Source organism: Mycetomoellerius zeteki, unplaced genomic scaffold, assembly GCF_001594055.1.
Source record: "Mycetomoellerius zeteki isolate Tzet28-1 unplaced genomic scaffold, Tzet1.0 scaffold252, whole genome shotgun sequence".
Lineage (NCBI taxonomy): Eukaryota > Metazoa > Arthropoda > Insecta > Hymenoptera > Formicidae > Mycetomoellerius > Mycetomoellerius zeteki.
The window spans coordinates 727,394-746,886 of NW_017257230.1; the positions used below are offsets into that span (position 1 = coordinate 727,394).

General features: G+C 36.3%; 4 protein-coding genes across 7 annotated transcripts in view; 2 read left to right on the forward strand and 2 right to left on the reverse strand.

Annotated features, from left to right (window-relative positions):
* Positions 1-9: 9 nt before the first annotated feature.
* On the forward strand, positions 10-7,919 carry Remo (Remoulade). The gene is made up of 13 exons (XM_018449945.1): positions 10-428; positions 1,325-1,533; positions 1,613-1,756; positions 1,990-2,061; positions 2,168-2,239; positions 2,358-2,429; positions 2,506-2,589; positions 2,670-2,999; positions 3,326-3,462; positions 3,520-4,374; positions 4,724-4,970; positions 5,054-5,347; positions 5,579-7,919. Exons 2-13 carry the CDS (start codon positions 1,349-1,351, stop codon positions 7,917-7,919), a joined length of 4,833 nt encoding a protein of 1,610 aa, XP_018305447.1. The 5' UTR covers positions 10-428; positions 1,325-1,348.
* Positions 7,920-9,410: 1,491 nt separating this feature from the next.
* Positions 9,411-12,533, reverse strand: Coprox (oxygen-dependent coproporphyrinogen-III oxidase). 2 transcript variants are annotated; one of them, XM_018449950.1, is made up of 2 exons: positions 12,429-12,533; positions 9,411-10,907 (listed from the first exon to the last, which is right to left on the reverse strand). In XM_018449950.1, the coding sequence occupies exon 2, from the start codon at positions 10,887-10,889 to the stop codon at positions 9,687-9,689; it is 1,203 nt and encodes a 400-aa protein (XP_018305452.1). In that variant the 5' UTR covers positions 10,890-10,907; positions 12,429-12,533; the 3' UTR covers positions 9,411-9,686. The 2 variants fall into 2 exon arrangements, with proteins under 2 accessions (XP_018305452.1, XP_018305451.1); XM_018449949.1 differs by having other exon boundaries at positions 9,411-10,911.
* Positions 12,534-13,623: 1,090 nt separating this feature from the next.
* mRpS18A (mitochondrial ribosomal protein S18A) lies at positions 13,624-15,832 on the reverse strand. Its single transcript, XM_018449951.1, has 5 exons — positions 15,778-15,832; positions 14,958-15,118; positions 14,683-14,816; positions 14,448-14,571; positions 13,624-13,896 (listed from the first exon to the last, which is right to left on the reverse strand). Exons 2-5 carry the CDS (start codon positions 15,058-15,060, stop codon positions 13,790-13,792), a joined length of 468 nt encoding a protein of 155 aa, XP_018305453.1. The 5' UTR covers positions 15,061-15,118; positions 15,778-15,832; the 3' UTR covers positions 13,624-13,789.
* A 99-nt stretch (positions 15,833-15,931) lies between these two features.
* The window catches only part of LOC108723915 (UBA-like domain-containing protein 2), a 17,328-nt gene continuing 13,766 nt past the window's right edge, over positions 15,932-19,493 (forward strand). For 2 of the 3 annotated variants that reach the window (XR_001936668.1, XM_018449952.1), the window contains exon 1: positions 15,932-16,468. Coding sequence is in view for 2 of the 3 variants with exons in the window: in XM_018449952.1 (XP_018305454.1) it covers positions 16,361-16,468 (108 nt within the window). In the remaining variant the exon portion in view is untranslated. The remainder of the gene's footprint in view (positions 16,469-19,493) is intronic. The other variant, XM_018449953.1, reaches the window with a different exon arrangement.

The window sequence follows — 19,493 nt, forward strand, 5'->3', positions numbered from 1 at the left end:
TTCCAGGTATCTTGCAATTCAGACAAGTAGAACAACAAACTTCAAAGGTTATGTTCCTAAGCAACCTGCGGTGTCTGGTGACGCGGTTGACCGTGCATCCGCATCGTTCACGAATGTGGCGTGGAAACGAAAGTGATCGCACTCGTCAGATCGTAATCAAGTATTGGAGACGCGTCCGTCGTCTGTTCTCCGAGGAAAACAATCCCTCCACGCAAAAGTCAACTCTCCACACAACGATACCTGCTGATACCCGCCAAGTGCCGGCCGCTCTCGTCAGATAGCGTTACGACGGAACCGTGCTCCAGATTCTCCTCTACCTAGTCCACCCTGGTCCGCAGCATCGATAACACACGGACTACATAAATAAAAATGCGGCTATTTAAAATTGGCTCCTCGGCGATGTGAGAACCGCGACCTTTAATTGGGTCGTGAGTATCGCGGGACATCAGTTTTTTACCCCTCGCACTCTTTAATTCTCGCGACTGCGAAAAATCGACCCCAACGATCCGCAGTGTTCTCATATACATTTGCCAGAAAGTGTGATGGCAAAGTATTTTTTTTGTTTTGTTTTCTTTTCTTATTTGTACTGTGTTCTTCCAAAAATCCTGTTATCTTAATTGTTCAGCATTTGAATTCGGAGACACGTCATGGAGCATCTCGAACGGCAACTGCACGTGTGTCGTGTGTAAAGCTATGTCCTTACTGGAGCAACAAGAAACTTTTGTTACCTGCTGTCTCTGAATATTCCGGAATTTCAAGCATCTTTCGATTGAAACACGTGACAAACAGCAACTTTTCGCTAGTAATAGAAACATCAAGAATCTTTTGGCAATAACTGCCAATTTTTCAAGAAACGTGGAACATCAACAAAAAGTTTCTCATTATTACTTCAATGAGGACATAGACTGTTTCAAAATGCACTGCCAGTGCTAAAAATCTATAGTGTACTCTTTAAATTCTTTGGAGTGGAATCTTACTCTAAAGAATGAAAATTGAACTAGTCTTGGAAAAGAATGGTTCAAATTTTAATCCATTTTTAGCAATGTAGATTAACTTTAATCTTGGTTTAATTTTTTATCTTCTAGTTCTAGGATTAGAAAAAAATAAAAAGTAAATTAATTCAAGATTCAAGTTAACGTACATTGCTAGAAATGAGCCTATGAGATTTCACTCTTTAGAATGAGATTCGCTTTAAAAATTTTAGAGAATATTTGTGTACGTAACATAAATTTCTAAATTTTTAGCGACAGTGAATTTTGGAACACAGCCATTTACATGCTCCACTCATTTTCAGTTTTAAAATGCATATTTTTATATTTTTCAGACTAACGGCGACCTTCCTCTAATCATGAAAGTCAGTCTTCTGTTTGCTGTTCTGCTTCCAACGTGGGCCAACGCGATTGTGTGTCCACAGCATTGCTTGTGTAAACCTGTCGGTGCTCAAGCTGAGTGGTTACGTCTTAAATGTAACAATGGTTTAGAAGAAATCAAAGATGTAGATGTCAACAAAGTCAACGTGGAACTCATACAATTGTAAGGCTGTTCTGTATATATCTTCTACATTTATTTTTGGTTTCTAACAACAGTGCGATAATAGTCGAATTAATTACAGGGACTTGAGCAAAAATGTCATTCACGTTGTTGAAGTGGATGCATTTAAGAATTTGACAAATCTCAGACGGCTTGATTTATCAAAAAACAAGATTGTTTCTATAGGCGAGGGTTGTTTTAACGGCTTGACAAACTTGGAGCGATTGTAAGAACTCGTACATAAATAAAAACTCATCTACAAATTTGCTTTATGCCTGTTTTTTATTTATAGATTAACTTTACTTTTGATTCAGTTTACTCTTCATCTTTTTCTAGTTCTAAGAATGAGAAAAAGGTGAAGAATAAGTTGAACCGAGAGTAAAATTATTCTATATTGATGGAAATGGGCACCTTTAAATCTTCTATAATTCTATAATCTTATAAAACTCGTAATTTCAGGGATTTAAGTCAGAACCAGATATCAGTAATAGATAGCTATGCATTCAAGAAATTACCGAATCTCAAAAGGCTGTAAGTTTAGAATGAAGTTAATACATTTGAAAGTTAATACATTTGAACACAATTTTCTTATAGAGATATTTCTTTCTTATGCATTTTTTTTGCTTTGTTGCTCTAGCGATTTGTCTGGAAATAAAATTACTGCTCTGGCGCCATCCTTATTTCATGATTTGTTGGCCTTAGATCGTTTGTAAGTTAAAGATTTATTTACGCTAGCAAATATTAATTGTACTAGTTTTCTATGTGTATGTATTATTATATAGAAATCTGCTTTATAACATACAAATATATGTATCTATATAATTTAGGAAATTAAATGGAAACAGTTTAACTACTTTGAAAGAAGGCACATTTCACGGGATTAACATGTTAAAACAGCTGTGAGTAATATAAATTTCTACTTATTTTTTAATTAATATATCTGTATAAAATTTATAACATTTATGTGTATTTCAGAGACTTGTCTAATAATCCTTGGAAATGTGATTGTGACCTATATTGGTTCAGTAATTGGATCTACAATTCTTCAATTAAATTGAGGTAACGTATATTACGCATTTCTGATTAATTACGATTACTAACATTGAAGTTTTTTTTTCACGTTTAATTTAATATTTCAGTCTAATGCCAAAATGCTCGTCGCCACCGTTTGCCAAAGGGCAATCGTTGAAGAAATTAAGATTCTGGGACGAGCTTCAGTGTCAGTGGATGTCGCCGGCAATTGAAATTCGTCCGATTCAAAATCAAGTGGTATTTGCTGGAGATTCGATCACCTTAAAGTGTAGAGCACCCAGCGTTACGATAGATAAAAATGCCAGATTGAATTGGTTGTGGTATCCTAATGCGTCCGCCGAAATCGTGGACTTGAATTCTTACAGAGATCCGCGAAAGAATTTACCTAATATTAAGGTTGATAACAGATATCTGCCGGATAGCGGTATCGTGGACAGGTAATATAAAATTTCTCAAATTGGTATAGGTTAATTATTGTACTATATTTATACTAAGTTTAAGTGTTGCAATTTTTTATACGGATTGAAAATTTAAAAATTTTTTAAATTAATAACAAAAAACTTTAGTGAGTTTCAAAGACCCATATGTTTCTTTAGCGTCACAAAAAATATATATTCCTATTATGGATAATGAATAATTATTATATAACAATTAAAAATAGAAATAGAATAGAAATTAGAATAGAATAGAAATTATTATAAAATAATTAAATAATTATAAAACAGAATAGAAATTATTATATATCTTTTGCGTTATTTCTTAGTGCTCTTAGTATTGTCCCGATCAAGGAGGAGCATAACGGACAATGGAATTGTTTATTAGTTTCTGTAAACGGCAACAAGTCGAAAGCAGTCAGTGTCATCGTAATATCCGAGCATACGCGTTATTGCCCTCTAGCAGGTAATTAATTGAATCTTGTAGCACTAAAGAATTGTTAATCATGTACTCTCCTTTCAGTAACGAAAAACAACAAGGGCATTTATACGTGGCCTAAAACAATAGTAGGATGGAAAGCGGAATTGCCGTGTGAAGTCGATCGTCTCTCGGGCTTGATGCAAGTGCCTTTGAAAGCTTTTTATCACTGTAACACGAGCGGTCAGTGGGAGCGTCTAAATACGGAATCATGTCCATACATATCTCATACAACGAAAATCTTAGAGCAATTTTCGAAAGTTAATCTATCTTTAACGAAAAGCAGTCTGCTGGAGACAGCCAAGAGATTTAAAAATTACACGGGAAACGGCTCGGTAAAGTTAACAGATCCGGTTGAAATCCATTTCATCGTGCGGACTATAGAGAATTATTTGAATTTCTTAATAGACGAAAAGGAACTTGGAATCATGTTGGTTGATATCGTCAGTTCGATGATGAAATTGCCGAAAGAGATATTAAAGAAAGCAGAAATAAATTTCAAAGCCTGCACGAGACTGATTAAAGCGATCGAACGTATTACAGAATTTACACCGTCCATACAATCGCATAAAAAATACATGGCGCTCGAGGAGTTTCGAATTAAGCGCGACAGTTTCGGCGGATTAACATGTACATGGTATACAAATATCGCTACGAACACCGATTCGGATACAAGATTTCTGCACTGCACAACGATTAACAGGACGACGCCGATCAATACAAAGGACAAGACAATAGAGGCTTCCATTCAATTACCTGCCTCTTTGCTGCAACACTCGCAAGACAGTGCAATAGCTCAACAGCTTATGATATATATGTATAGCGACAGCAGGTTCTTTCCTAAGACGATTGCAAATGATAGCATGGACATATCAACGTGTATTGTTGGCAGTAAATTAAGTGAGTCGAAAACCATAGCGCATGTAAAATTTAGGTTCCACTTCTTTAATCCTTCGAAGCTGACGTCAAAATCTGTAACAGAATTACTGACGCTGTGAGCTCCATTTAATTTATGTTAACTAAAAGACACTGATTAATTTCAAGCAATCAAATAACATAATTTGAATAAAAAAGAATGAATACTAAATTCACTTTAATAACAATAATTCAAATTTGCAGATGTAACATAAAGAATATAATTAAATATATTTAAAAGACTCACGTTAGCTCCGAAAGGATATAGTTGAATAGGTCCAATAGATCCATCGTTAGCTCCGAAGGATTAAATAAATTGCGTAATTTTTTGCAGTTGGTACATCAGTACGAAATCTGTCCGAACCAGTCTACATTATGCTGAAGGCGCCGTTGTATCATTATAACGGGAAAAGGCCAAAACCAGTGGTATGGGATGAAACATTGAATAACATAGGAGGCTGGACCAGTGATGGATGCCATTTAATCAACCTATTAAGTAATCTGATAGTTTTTCATTGTGACAGATTGGGATATTATGGACTTTTACAGGAAATTCCGTATCTTGATATAGATGGAAATAGGTACGAGATTTTTCTACACGTATATTTTTTTAAGGTTTTCTTTTCGATCATGATTCTATCATTATTGCATGTGACTTTTGCAGTTTACACGGGGCGAAATTCAGGTACTCACATCCTGCGATATACATCGGAAGCTTCGTGACGATAACTTGTTTGATGATCACGTCCGTGACGTACATTATTTCTTACACGTCTATCACGATGCCTAAAAAAGCGAAACATTCCATTATCAATACTTGGTTCGCTATGGCACTGTTATCATTTCTATATACTATCGGTATCCAGCAAACAGAGCACCTTGAGATTTGTCAAGGTGTCGGTCTTACTTTACATTATTTGTCGTTGTGTTGCCTACTGTGGATGGCAGTATCTGCCAGGTAAATATATTGTCTATGTTCTGCAGAAAAAGCGACTTTGTACCGTAAAATTTTATAAAATATAAAATTCTTTAATATGATTGATTTTGCTCTTACTGGATTTAAATGTATAAATCAATTATATACGAAAGAATCTTATAATAGTTGCAAAGCTGCTTTTTTTGCTGAACGCAGCCATCATACATGTCCCTCGAAGAAAATAAAATATTCATCGAGATCTTTCTGTTTCAGCAATATGCACAAAAAACTGACGAAACCAAGCCTCAATGTAATACCCGATGATGAGCTTCCGGATCAACCTCTACCCAAGCCCTTGTTAGGACTCTACTTGGTCGGATGGGGTGTAGCTTTGATAATTTGTGGAATATCTGGCGCAATCAATCTACGTGAATATGCCGGTTATTCTCATTGCTTCCTCACGTCCGGACCGGCGCTCGCTGCGCTTTTTATACCATCCGGAATTTTAATCGCGTACTTGCTCATCTTCCTCTTGCTCATCAGACGTGCGATTCAGAACGTCGACATGAACACGCAATTGTCTGAGGGTACTCAGGCAACGGAGAACATGGATTTGGAGTTATTGGAGCCGAACGCGAATCCTTCTGGAGACAGGAATAGCATGCGCAGCACGCAGACGGTGTTCTCCGATATTGAGGATCCGGAACACTCGCAATTTACGCAGTGGAAGGGCCAAGTCATCATGTTGGTGTTGTATTTGATATCCTGGAGTAGTGCAGCCGCGGTAACGATCAAGCCGTTTGATTTCATGCCGTTCGAGGAGACCGTGTTCGCCGTGATATATGTCATCACTACGAGTTCTCTGGGTGTTTTCGTGCTGTTCTTCTACGGAATCGCTCGTAACGACGTTCGAAGTCAGTGGCTAAAGATGCGATGCTGGCTAGAAAAGCGGAAGAACCGTTGCTGCCGCACCAGGAGCGTGTGCGACGCGAACTCTGTGATTCCGACGCAGCCTCTCGTGCAGAATTTTGTCCCGCCGTTGTCGAACTCGCAAGCCACCCAAGCGATGTCCGACACGAACTCCATCGCTTCGTCGAGGAACACCAATCAGTCGCAACAGATCTACAGCAGCTCTAAGCTCGCGGACTTGGCGACCAATCGAGAAAACATGTCTGCCGTTTCCGTGAACACGAAAGCAGCGAATCTGATAGTAATGCATCGTCATCAGTATCACTCTAATAATTCCGTCACCACCTATACCGAACCGTCGTCGGCTTGCGTCGAGATGTTCTACAATCCTCATCAGAGCGGCGTCGCTAGGAAGTTCTTCAAGAAACAACGTAGACACGCGACCGCGAAGAAAAATAATCTCGGTCCGAGGAAGCAGGGCGATGGCGGAGCTACCAGTGACGGCGGCAGTTGCATTTCCATACCTCGGCCTACCGCAAAGATCAACAATAGTCTAGAACGCAGCATCCTGAGCACCAGCGCTAAAGTCAACAATACCAATATACACGTCGAGCTGAACCCCATAAATGGTATAAAAAACGTCAATATATTGTCGGATAGTGGCGGCAGCATCTCTGAGGAAAGAATCCCGATGCGCTTCGTTATCGGTCAGGAGAACTTGATGCATAGCATCAAGAAGATCAATAATAGCGCGCAACAGGATAGCCCGCACGTCAACGTCATGATGTCCAATACAAGAGAAACGCCACAACCAAGGAGAATGGCACAAGACTCGGACGCGGACGTTTCGAAGACGGACGAAGAGTGGCACTTACGAAACGTCTCCCAGCAATGTAGTTTGGAGTACAGCTCCGAAATGGATACCGTCACGCAAATGACTAGCGAACGGAGCGATCATAATCTGCCGGAGATCTGCGAGAACGTGGAAATGGCACAGCAGGAGCGTTTCTCGAGGAAAAGGTGTCCTAGCGTGAATGAGATCGAGATCGCTGATGAGGAACGCATATCAAGAGATATGGGACGGTTGTATCTTTCCAACAGTATGTATTGCTTACCGTTGGAGTACGAGAAACCGCTGATAAACAATTACTGTAACTCGTTGAACGACCTCACGTCCCTGACGAGTGCAAAGCACCGTGACTACTCGAAACCATCGTTCATAGATATACAAAGTACTACCAGCTCGAATCTATGCGGGCAACAAGTTCCTGAGTCCCAAGAATCATTCGATCGTTCGGAACGTTCGCTCTTTGAGATAAACAGCTTGACTAGTGATAATCCATGTACGTTAACACCGCGCGCGGAAACCCCCTACGCCTGTTCTCTATCGAATGTTTATTATATCTCCGAAAAAAGTTTGGAGGAAAACAATTCTCGTGAAAAGTCGCAGTTGCCAGACGTGGATCACAATGTATTTAACGCACCCGAGTCGAAAGATCTTCTGTTGGAGAAGAACTTCAGTTCTCTCGCTGATATTCCGTCAATTAGTAGGTCTAGTTCGCGTGATATTAATAATCTTAATTTAATCGATGAAATGAACGCATTTGCGAAACCTGCGGGTGATATACAACAATTTGAGGCTGACGAGATTTATTTAGATGAGTCGATGAACTATTTGCCAGTCAAGAAAGAAACCAGCGTTTAATATATAATTATATATTGTACAATTTATACATAAATTATGTATAATTTATATATAAACTATATATATAATATATATATGTATTATCTAATATTTATATATAATTATAATCATTATATTATATATATAATATATGTATTATTATATATACTTATATATATAATTTATGTATATGTATAATAATAACAGATCACTGTTCATTCGTCTGCTATAGCAACGTATTTATTTTTATGCATAATTTCATAGACTGCGCAATATTGAAACTAGCATTTTGCAATTTGTAAACGAGATTATTAGAATCGTGTTTAAGACGCTTCATATATTAAATACTCATGTCTTCTTCCTACATATGCCGCGTTTAAAGATTTTGTATATAATGAAAATTGTTCGCCTACTAATAATCATGCCTATAAATAGTCTTCAATCAGCTTGATAGTTCATTTTAATTAAATATTATATGACTAAGCAAAAACTGCAAAGCTTTGAAATGACTTCGATCAGTTGAAGAAGTTAAATTCAACAGATTTAAATAATCTTCACAATAATGTCTTCGATATTTCTATCGTGGCATACATATAAGATAAAATCCATTGATTTTTATCGACAAAAGGAGAATAATACTTTAACACAACAAAATACAATCAGAAAACCTCTAAAAATATTTTTCGGTTAGTCAAGACACATCAAGCCAATACATCGATTCCAGTGAGATTTCATTTTTGAAACGACTCATGGATATCTATAGATCTTATAAAAGATCTATATGGATATCGGCTTTCAAATGTCAAAAACTTAGTATTGACTTTTCAATACTAAATTTAGCTAACTCAATTTCGCTACATTATTTATTCATCATATTCTGAATAAATACTCTTCTATATATATATCCAATATATATACATGTATAGATATATATCACGTGGAGATATGATTGTAAAATCATTTTGGCTGTGAAATATTTCCCTTTAATTTCATCAAGGAATTTACTTAATAATTATCACATTTCAATTTGTAATATCGTAATATTATCGTTTGTATAATTTTATACATGTTTATACATTATAAATATCTTCCCTACATTTGTATGATCTCTAAAGTTGACATGATATCATGTTTTATTTTAACAAGATGATATTTGCTTTGTAAGTATGACTGCTTAATACGAATTAAGAGATAAGAATGGAATTTCTGTAAATCGAAGACTGAATATTAAATTAAATTTATGAAATTCTGAATATGATTACCACCGACTTCCGCATAAATATATTTACGTGTATCTTAACGAAAAACCTCGTTTTTGATGCCTGACATATTGTAAATAATGTTCATTTAAGTTTTTAGAATTAATATAGTTCGTATTAAGTGCGTTAAAACAGCTCGAGAAATTTTATATACTATTTACAATCTTTTATCTCATTATTATTTTTACTTTTATATTGATTTCTTCGAAAAATATATATTTCAATGTATGTACGATTGTACACAAGACCGGTTACTAATTAATACATGTATATTGTACAAAAATTGTGTCCATTTTTATTTACATAGTTCGATAATACTTGGCACTTCAAAGATCACATTCTTTCCATCTCCTATTAAACACATGATCAACAAAGTAAGTTTTCATACATCTATAAAAAATGACTCAAAATATTAATCCATATCTTTCTATCATTTCAGATCCCGCTTATGTACTAAAATTATATTATAATATTACCTTTACATAATTTTGTTTTTAATTGCGCGAAAGTCACTTTGAGAAATTAAAACCTATACTTGCACATTGTCCGAATTTGCTTCGTCCAACCAATCTCTCGGATTTTTCAGCACCTCCAGAAGTTGCGACTCCTTCGAACCAGCTTTAGGTTCGTGCATGTATTCCCATTTGGCGTTCAATGGTAAAGACATGAGTATACTCTCGTATCGCGCACCAGGTGTGTACAGGCCAAACTTGGTGCCGCGATCGTAGATCAAATTAAACTCGACGTACCTACCTCGTCGCAATAGTTGCCATTGCCTCTCGTGATATCCGTAACCATCATTCTTGTGTTTCTTTACTAAAGGAATGTATGACGGAATGACTGCCTCGGCACAAGAAGTGACGAACTGAAACGCCTCGTTCTGACTTGGAGTATCGAGGTCGTCGAAAAATATCCCGCCCACGCCGCGCCGTTCCCCTCGGTGCACGATGTTGAAGTAATTGTCGCACCATTCCTTGAACTTCGGGTAATAGGAAGGATCGTGCTTGTCGCAGGCGGTTTTTAACGCTTTATGAAAGTGTTTGGCATCTTCCTCTTCCAAGTAATACGGGGTAAGATCTGTACCGCCTCCGAACCACCATTGAGTTGTACCATCTGGATTCTCCACTTCGAAGTAACGGTAGTTGAAGTGAATCGTGGGGATCATGGGATTGCGAGGATGAATCACAGCGCTGACACCGGCTGCGAAGAACGGCACTGAGTCTTCCATCTTCTTACCGCGTGCCCTCATCTGTTGGACAGCGTTCGGTGGTAGCATGCCGGTTACGACGGAAACGTTAACACCAGCTTTCTCGAATACTTGTCCGTCTTGCAGGACGCAAGTAATACCGCCACCACCTTCTTTTCTGGTCCAGCGATCCACTTTGAAGGAGCTGCCGTTCTCCAGTTTTTCGAGAACTCTGCAGAAGTCTGCCTGAGTCTTCATCACCAGCAGTTCCATTTTTGTTTTCATATCGTTCGAGTTTTTCTGCAATTGCTCGACGGCTGTGATAGGCTCTGCCATAAAAGTCTTCTTATAAATGTGCAGGTCATTTTGCGCTGCCTGAACTACATCACTGTATATGCTGTACGTAGCCAGCCCCGTAAGGATTCCTGCCCCAAAATTCTGTAGGTATTTCGAGTTTATAGAAAGTTTGCTCCATGTAGACCATGCAGTGTGATGGTAAGTGTTAATAGAACGTAGGACTCTTCGTACCATATAACGTGTAGCCATGATTTCTTTGAAATTATTCTTTCTAGAACAAAATTTAAAGTCTTATTTTCTAGTCAGTGTCTTGCAACTACAAAGTAGTCTTGCGGTGTTATAATCGGGAAGTGTTTTCCGATTAGATATCAAACCCATTAGATTAGATTAATAAGTGCATTATATTTTTATAAATAATAAAGCGTAAAGAGTCTCTCTCTTTGCGTATTTTACACGATTACTATAATATTATTATATACCGTCCATATCCAGCATCTATTTCATATTATAAACGCGATTATTTTCGCTGTAAAATTATAAATACAAAAATAAACAGTAGTATAAAATAAAAATACTGAACTCCACTTGTATAGAGAGAAAATAATATATATATATCTTGAAAAAGTTTATTGTATATTACAAGTTTACTGAAATCTTGTAAAAAGATTCTCTGAAAATTCCCAGATTTTCTTGGTTTTTTTATTCAGGCAAGAGATTAAAGAATTTTTCAATGCAATTTTGTGAAATAAATTGAAATGCAAATTAGCAAAAAACAGGGTTTCCATGAAATAATATCGTGTCATTTTCTGCAAATAGAACCACAAAATCTATAGAAAGCATAGTATAAGGAAGGCTCATTAATCAATTACTCCATTAGTATCAGTTACTTCATTCTGTTGAGTATTTTCTACTGTCACCGTGACAACTTTCTTAAAAAATATAGTCATCATATTTATAACTGTTTATTCACTGACTAATGCTTTTAAACTCTAGAGTGTTCTCAAACTGACTGCATCATTATTTTCTCGATTGCACAGGCACATGATTTATACGCGTTATACTTTGCCATGTGTATTCTCTCCTCTTTCACCATTTACTCCATTTTCCTTGAATCCACAGCGTTTGTTCCGAGCCCCTTGCTGCAATCTGAATCTTCGAGTTCCTCAGTATCTTCTTGATATTCTAAATCGTCCTTGTGTCCACGCTAGATTCTAGAAATCGATCTAAGAAAGAATCAATTGTATTGTTGATGAATTGTTCAAGTATGATTTGTTCATTTCTTCTCTATCCAAGATCAGCTTGATTTCTAGCATCATGAACACAAGGCTTAACTCCACTTCTTGGACAGCTAATTTCAGAAACTTCCACGTGGAAGAAGAGAACACGTGACAAAGTGTAAAGCGTATATAAACAGCTAGTTCAAGAACGTTCTAGTATCAGTAAAATAAAATTATTAGAACTTTGCAGAGTTAAATATTACTGCTGAAATCTTTATTCCAAACACTACCACTTACCATTTTAATTCATGACATTGACTGAAAATTCATAAAAGATAAAAAATACTATACAATAAACACTTTTAAAATATATATTGATACTTTCCAGCAAGAAACATAGTATAACACAGCAATTATTTTATCTTTGTTTAATATTGGCAAATAACAAGGATGTAATATAATTCACTGTGTTACACTGTGATTCATCTGTGTCTCTTGCTGATAAGTGGCTATATTATTTTCTCTTAAGCCAAATTTATGTTTTTATCTTCAATAGTTTCAAGACACTCACGGCGAGGTTTATGAATCAGCTGTTGATGGAACTGACGGAGTTCATGAAGTGATTTGAAGAGACCTTGACACTTGACACCTAAGGTTTGTTCGCGTCGCAAGCTCCAACATATCTCCTATTCACTCTATCAAGCGCGTTGGAGTGAGTAAGAGCTATGGTAGAAGCATATTGGAACATGTTGGAGCATGCGACGCAAACAAACTTCTACACTTGCTACACTCGCATCACAAATGTCACGATACCAGAGAGAAACTGAGAGAATCCTGATAGACCATTTCGGCATCGAAATCTCTGGTACACTACCGCCAATATATATCCATTTCCAAATTGAGTACTACGTTGCTACTTCCACTTCCGACACTGTCGATAAAATCATAGTAGAGAGAACGTTGAAGGATGTGGTGCGAGTACACACACTCACACACGTGCGCGCAGACTAATTCCACAAATTATGAAGAATGTTGAATTTGCATATACATAATATATTTGCATATACGTAAGTGTAAAAATGTATGGATAAATATATATAAATGTTAATCAATTATATTGTAAGCTATAGCAAAAGAAAAATTATGTAACATAACTATGGTATTCATAGTCGAGTCTTATTTCAAGACCGTCTTAAGTAATGTCTTAAGACGCTAATGAAACCTTCTGATTGATTCGTGACACCTCAAGGCTAAACTTAAGAGATCTTGAATATAAGAATTAATTACGAATACTGGTCTATATATACAGATCTAAAAAAACTTCTCGAAATTCAAGTTTAACAGAAACTTTAGTATGATAAGTATCTCAGTTCAAGAAACATTGACCAATATTCATTGCAACGACACTTGCATGATAGCGAGGATTTTGCAAACATTGTTTTATCCATATAATTATGAACTATTAAATTATAGAAATTTTTATGCCAATAAAATTCTTGGTCCAAGTTTTTCTAAATCGAAAATATTATTGTAAAGGAAATAATTAGGAGCGCGAGCGTGGCATGGCAGACAGCTGGTCTATCATGCCAAAGGTTCCAGGTTTGATCCCAGTAGGAACCAAAATATTTACGCTCGTGTCTCCTCTCAGAGAAGGCCAGCAATCTTCCGAGAGTATCTTTGCCCACAGAAACATCTCGAAAAAGTCCACCGTTCGGAACCGGCATTAAAGCTGTAGATCCTATATGTTTGTGGCAATTGAATAATCAGTATGCACATCACAAGCATATGAGAGAGATGTAATACAGGTCAGAAGCTTAACGTGAGAAGAAAAAGAGATAATTAAGTAGAGAGAGTAGATCAATACGTTCGATTAAATAATGATACTCAATTGAGTAAATAAAATATACTATTCAATTCTATGCTGTACATTTCCTAGCGCTTATGTTTAAATCGTATGGTACTCTCATCGAAATATGTGTTATACTGTCTCCATTTTTCTATAGCCATAATCCGTTTTGAAATTCCGTCTGGTAACAAGCCTAAAAAAACAAGCAAGACAAGCATTATTTCCAGAAATGTAATTCTTCAATTCTACAATACATTACTCGCGTATTTTTTTAACATAATTAGTGTAATTACTCGCGTAAAGTGTTTCTAACGTCCCAACATTATCTCAATTTTCATTTTTTTTTAATGATTTGTGATGAAATATAGATTGATATTTTAAGTGCTTTAGATAGAATAGAACTTTTTATTATACTTGAGTATATCTAAGTGTTTTAGACAAAAATAATACAAAAATTTTTGTATTATAAAACAATTTGTGCCAAATATGTGTAAATATTCATATATTTAGCGAATTTATAAAATTGGGACGTCTCAGATTCCTCATGAATAATGAAGGATTAATAGATCTGTTCTTTTTAGTTGAACTTTTTGCATAATTTATCTTTTCCTTTTTTCTCTCCATGTTGAAAAGAAAAAGAAAAAAAGAGAGGTGAACAGTGCAAAAAAATTCAACTAAAAAGAACAAGCTTAAAACATTTTTCGATTAATTTAGATTAACATATATTAATATATATTAATGAACCTGCTCTTTTAGCCATAGTCACCAAAATGCTAACTCTATCCTGCTGCATCTTACACAGGCCAGTTATTCTATGTGGCAGCATGGTTCCATTTGATCGTAAAAACTGATTTAGAATAAGAACATCCTGCAAAACATATAGGAAACCTCAGATTTGATGACTATAATATAAATTATTCACGTAATAAGAACTATAAAACGATAAAAAGTAAGTTAAACCAAGTGTTATAAAACTTACAGTATGTTTAACGTCAAGTCCCGTAGCGCAAAGGGGACACGCTTTGGACTTCATTTTTAATAATAAATGCTTCTTCTTCTGTGGCACTCTAATAGCTTGGATAGTCAAGACCTCATTTTCTTCCTTCTCAATTACTACAATAAGAAGTTAAATGTGAGTAAGCTCCAGCTATTGAGACAAGGTTACGTACAGGTTAGATAGTATAAGTTTGCAATAAAGATCACAATAAAATTACGTGCCCCGCTTTGTTAAGCGGTGTTTAATAGCGAACTCACTCTGTCTTAAATATGTGGTTGCGGACAGCGATACGCTTCTATTAGATTCCGAGAAAATTAGACTTTTCCCAAATTGCTTTACAGACCGAAACAGAGCTGCCATTTTCGGCCCAGTGATTCTCGATGTTTTGTTCGTACATTCGTAGCATTTGTAACGATAGCTGTCGGTAACGAAAGAATTAAATAGATTTATGCCTTCTCGAAAATATTAATTTTGTGGAAAATTTACAGTTCATTTTGTACATATAGAGAATTTCATAAAATTCTTGCAGGCTTTTTTACATGTTAAATTTATTAATTTTTAAAATTTTATATCATTATTACCGACAGGACAAATTTTGAAAATTTTAAACAATTTTAATGTTAATTTTCGTATTTGTATATAATATATATGTATCAATAATAAATATTTTATAATATATTTTAATATTTTAATATTTTATTAAATTTATTGAAAACTAAACTATAAGATTCTATAAGGTTTTTTTTTTTCGTATTTACGCTGCATTACATTTTTTGCACTTAGAACGAGATAGACGAGAAAAATTGAAGAGAAACATGGAAAAGACGAAAAAATTCAATATAAAGAACAAACTATAAAGAACAAACTTCACGTATTATACGCGGGGTTGTGTAATTGCTTTATCACATGAAGTTGCACCTATATGCGTGTCTTTTCTAAATAAAACCGGAAACTTTGATGTCTTCTCTTTAATATTAAAATTAAAGAGAGAAAAAGAAAGCAATTTCCTATAAAAAAAAAAAAAAAAAAACTTTCAAAACCTGACAATCATATACGAATATCCAAGAGATACGATACGTTCGATCACACCAGAAGCCAACTTCAAGTAGAACCGACGCCGCGTGACGTCACGTGCGCAGCTAGTCACACTTCACTTCGTTCCCGTCGCGTTCCCCGCGTCCCACCGTCATCGTCGTCGTCGTCGTCGCCGCGCTGCCGTAGCGCTCTCGCGGCAGTCGCGGTCGTCTGCGATGAGTTTAGTTTTGAAAACAAAGGGCCGCCCGCCGTATACCGTGGTGCGTCGTCGTCGTCACACGGCTTGCGCTTAAAGGAAAGCGGAAGCGCCTCGCGAGTGCGGCGCAAGACGGCGGACGAGGATTAAAACACCGTGCGTTGTGGCACAAGTCGTGTACTACGATTTCAACGGTCCTTTCGTCCCTCTTTCGTTTCAGCTGTTTATTCGTACGTCCGTTCGTCTCTCTCTCTCATTCTCTCCTGTGTGCTTCTACCTATAAAGATATTTAATATCTATAAAGATATTTATCCTGTGTGTTTGTCTCTTTTCTCTCTCTCTTTCTTTCTCTCTCTCCCAGCCGTCCCCTAAATTCCCCGTGACACTCTCCCTTCGTGTCATCGTTGGAAACGTGATCAACACAAAAAAATGGACGCACTTCGGGAGCAGGTGATGATCAATCAGTTTGTGTTGGCCGCTGGCTGTGCCAGGGAGCAGGCGAAGCAATTGCTGCAAGCAGCGCATTGGCAATTTGAGGTGAGGAAAAAATTGGAAGACGAACGATTTGAATTGAGAACGAACGAGGAGTGATGAAAGAGGAGGGGGGGAGGAAATGGGCCCTAGAACGTGTCTCTCCCTCCCCGCTCTGTGACGTGTGTATATGTCGCACACGCACGTATTATGCATGTACGCGGTGGTGTATCCTTGCCTCGGACACTGCTACGTAAACAAAGCGACGAAAATGGCCGCCGTCGCCGCCGCTTTAACGCCGCGTGATCCCCGCGACGACGACGTTCGCCCGCGACGAGGAACGTGAATGTCGATTCGCCGATCCGCGAATCGACATTCGTTCCTCGTCGCTGCCGTCGACGAAGGCGCGAGGCCACGCCGCTGTCTCGTCCGCTTCATTCATAAAAATCGCACGATGCCTGCTAACGCGGCAACGCTAGCAACACGCGGCCCGATGTGGGATCGCAGGAACAACAAGAAAAACGTAAACCCGCATATCGTAGATTTGGCTTTTATTCTTACACCAGGTAATGCTCGTTTCTATCGCTACAGATTAACTTTAATCCTGGTTTAACATACTTTTCCTCTTTTTTTTAGTATTCTAAGAATTAGAAGAGGATGAAGAGTAAATTAAATTAAATCTACATTGGTAGAAGCGCCAGGTTCCACCAATTAACTTTAATCTTGGTTTAACTTACTATTTGTCTTTCTCTAGTTATAAGAATTAGAATAATTCTTTAAATAGTTATAGAATTAGAAAAAGATAAACAGTAAGTTAAAGTTAATATTACATTGATGGAAGTGGGTCTAAGGTTGTTCTAGAACTTTCCTTGGGTCTGTTCTTGATCTCTTGCGCGATTTATCTTTCTTCTTCTTTTTCTCTTCATACTGCAGAGAAAAGGAGAAAGGATGAACTCTGTAAGAAACTGAGCTAAAAAAAAAACAGACCTTTCCTAGCTTTCATTAAATTTCAAAGTGAAGCCTGAGACGCAATTAAAAAGTACACGTAATATAGGAACAGGAAATAACGGATTCAACCTATCGAGAACTATTCTGGTTTCTACATGGTTTCTGATAGGTTGAAATTTGTTGTTCCCTGTTACCTGTACTTTTCAATTGTGCCTCAGGCTTCACTTTCAGTATAGAACATGTACATGAGTTCATGTATAAAAAATAGACACGTCTTTTGTTAGTCCCGCGCACGTCGTAAATGTGCAACATCGTGGAACAGCGACCGTAAATAATAGGATCTGCAGAAGCGGTCTTGTCTTGCCGATGCTGACGAGAGTATTGCGGCACTTCGCACGTTGTATCGCTTTCATTTCACTTTCGCATCCGGCTTGCGCACAGTTGTTGTACAACCTGCGTTTGTTTTCATTTTGCAGATCTGTGTGACAATCGTCATCGTTGCGCAACAGGATTTTATCGCCGCTATTGATTCATCAACAATCCTTTCGCCGTGTAGGGTGTCGTATCGATTGTAGCGCTATATTATGCCATAGATAGATCATAGATTGTTGTGAAATTATTGTGCAATATTATTGCTCTAGAGTCGCACATCCCGAGAGCGATTACGGCACTCTCTTCGGATTACGTCATTTTTCGCGCACGACATACGCAAGATCTTATCCCAATTGACGGACGTAGGACGACGGGAGAGGGATCGATAATTGCTATTTGCGGCAAGTCACGTGATATACCGGTGTTTACACTCGTCTTCTCGCAATCCTGTCGAGCTGTTACACAATCCTGTGCGTTAAAAGCAGGAACTGGAACCGACTATAAATTTTCGGCGAATTCAGGACCCGATGCCCGCCGGGCACGCAAGCGTGACTCATCTACGTAATTTTCCGCAGACGGTGGAATCATATCGTTGTTGACATAAAATCCTATTTCTCCATATGTATATATATATATATATAGAAATTGGAAAATTTGTCTTAAAAACACATTTCACGTGTTTCAAAGCGTCCACTTAAATTTTTATTTAATTTAACACGAGAAATATATGTCAGAAAGTAGCATATAAATGTTATATAAAAAAATTAACTATGTTATATAAAAAAATGTAAACACTGACACAATTTGTAAGTAAACTATGGAACCATGTTTTTTAAAGTAAATTAATATATGTAAAATTAATATGTGTTTTATTCATTCATCTCAGAATGTTTTTTAAAACGTAAATTATAAGATAAGAATGGATATAATGTGTAAATTTTTAAATTAGAATGAATAAAATGTTAATTTAACATATAAATGTTAAATTTATTGAAACATGTTAATTTAATGCTATAAATGTTAATCTTAGTTAATGAAGAAATATGTTGTTTACAAATTGCATCAATGTTAATTTTTTACATAATATCTGTGAAACATCTAATATTCATTTTAATTTAAATGAATTGTTTGGGATACGTCAAATGTGTTAAATTTAACATAAATTTTTTGACTATATATGTATGTAATATTCTTTTCCTTAATAATAAATTCGGCAGAAAAAGATTGATTGTTTATCGCTGACAAGGAAACCTTTCGTTAATTTCGATGGTAGAACTGCTAAAAATAGACATGTATTCGTTACATGTATTTTCACACGCGTTAGAAATTGAAACAATTCTTCGAAACTAATTTAGTATCTGATTTCGATGAAATGTTATCGAAACCGTGTAGTGTATAAAAAATGTTTTAAACAAAAGGTTTGCGTAGCATTTTATCTACTTCGTAATTAGATATTTCATATTTAGATTTTTCAAAAATGTCATATTTTGTCAATCTTATCTTCCTTTTCTAGTGATTAAACATATTTATTAGAATAAAAAGGAAAAGAGCCTTTTACATATTACAAAATCAATTATATAATAAAAATGTTTATATATTACTGAGAAAGAGAGAGGATAGAAACGAATAAATGAGAAATTTTTGAGAAGAATAGATATGCTATAATTAAGGGGATATTCTGGTTTGTAAAGCTAAAAATTACATGATTATTCAGGAATTTTTTTAAAAGAAATAAATTAATATATTAATATAAAACTTTTTGAAACTTTTT

What these genes read in the sequence shown, in the direction of transcription:
- Remo (XM_018449945.1), top strand. Translation starts at nt 1,349, where the DNA reads ATGAAAGTCAGTCTTCTGTTTGCTGTTCTGCTTCCAACGTGGGCCAAC. An exon ending in AACGTGGAACTCATACAATT is followed by an intron (nt 1,534 to 1,612) that starts GTAAGGCTGTTC and finishes AATTAATTACAG; the next exon opens with GGACTTGAGCAAAAATGTCA. An exon ending in TTGTTGGCCTTAGATCGTTT is followed by an intron (nt 2,240 to 2,357) that starts GTAAGTTAAAGA and finishes TATATAATTTAG; the next exon opens with GAAATTAAATGGAAACAGTT.
- Coprox (XM_018449950.1), bottom strand. Translation starts at nt 10,889, where the DNA reads ATGGCTACACGTTATATGGTACGAAGAGTCCTACGTTCTATTAACACT.
- mRpS18A (XM_018449951.1), bottom strand. Translation starts at nt 15,060, where the DNA reads ATGGCAGCTCTGTTTCGGTCTGTAAAGCAATTTGGGAAAAGTCTAATT. An exon ending in AACCACATATTTAAGACAGA is followed by an intron (nt 14,817 to 14,957) that starts GTGAGTTCGCTA and finishes TTCTTATTGTAG; the next exon opens with TAATTGAGAAGGAAGAAAAT. An exon ending in GACTATGGCTAAAAGAGCAG is followed by an intron (nt 13,897 to 14,447) that starts GTTCATTAATAT and finishes TTGTTTTTTTAG; the next exon opens with GCTTGTTACCAGACGGAATT.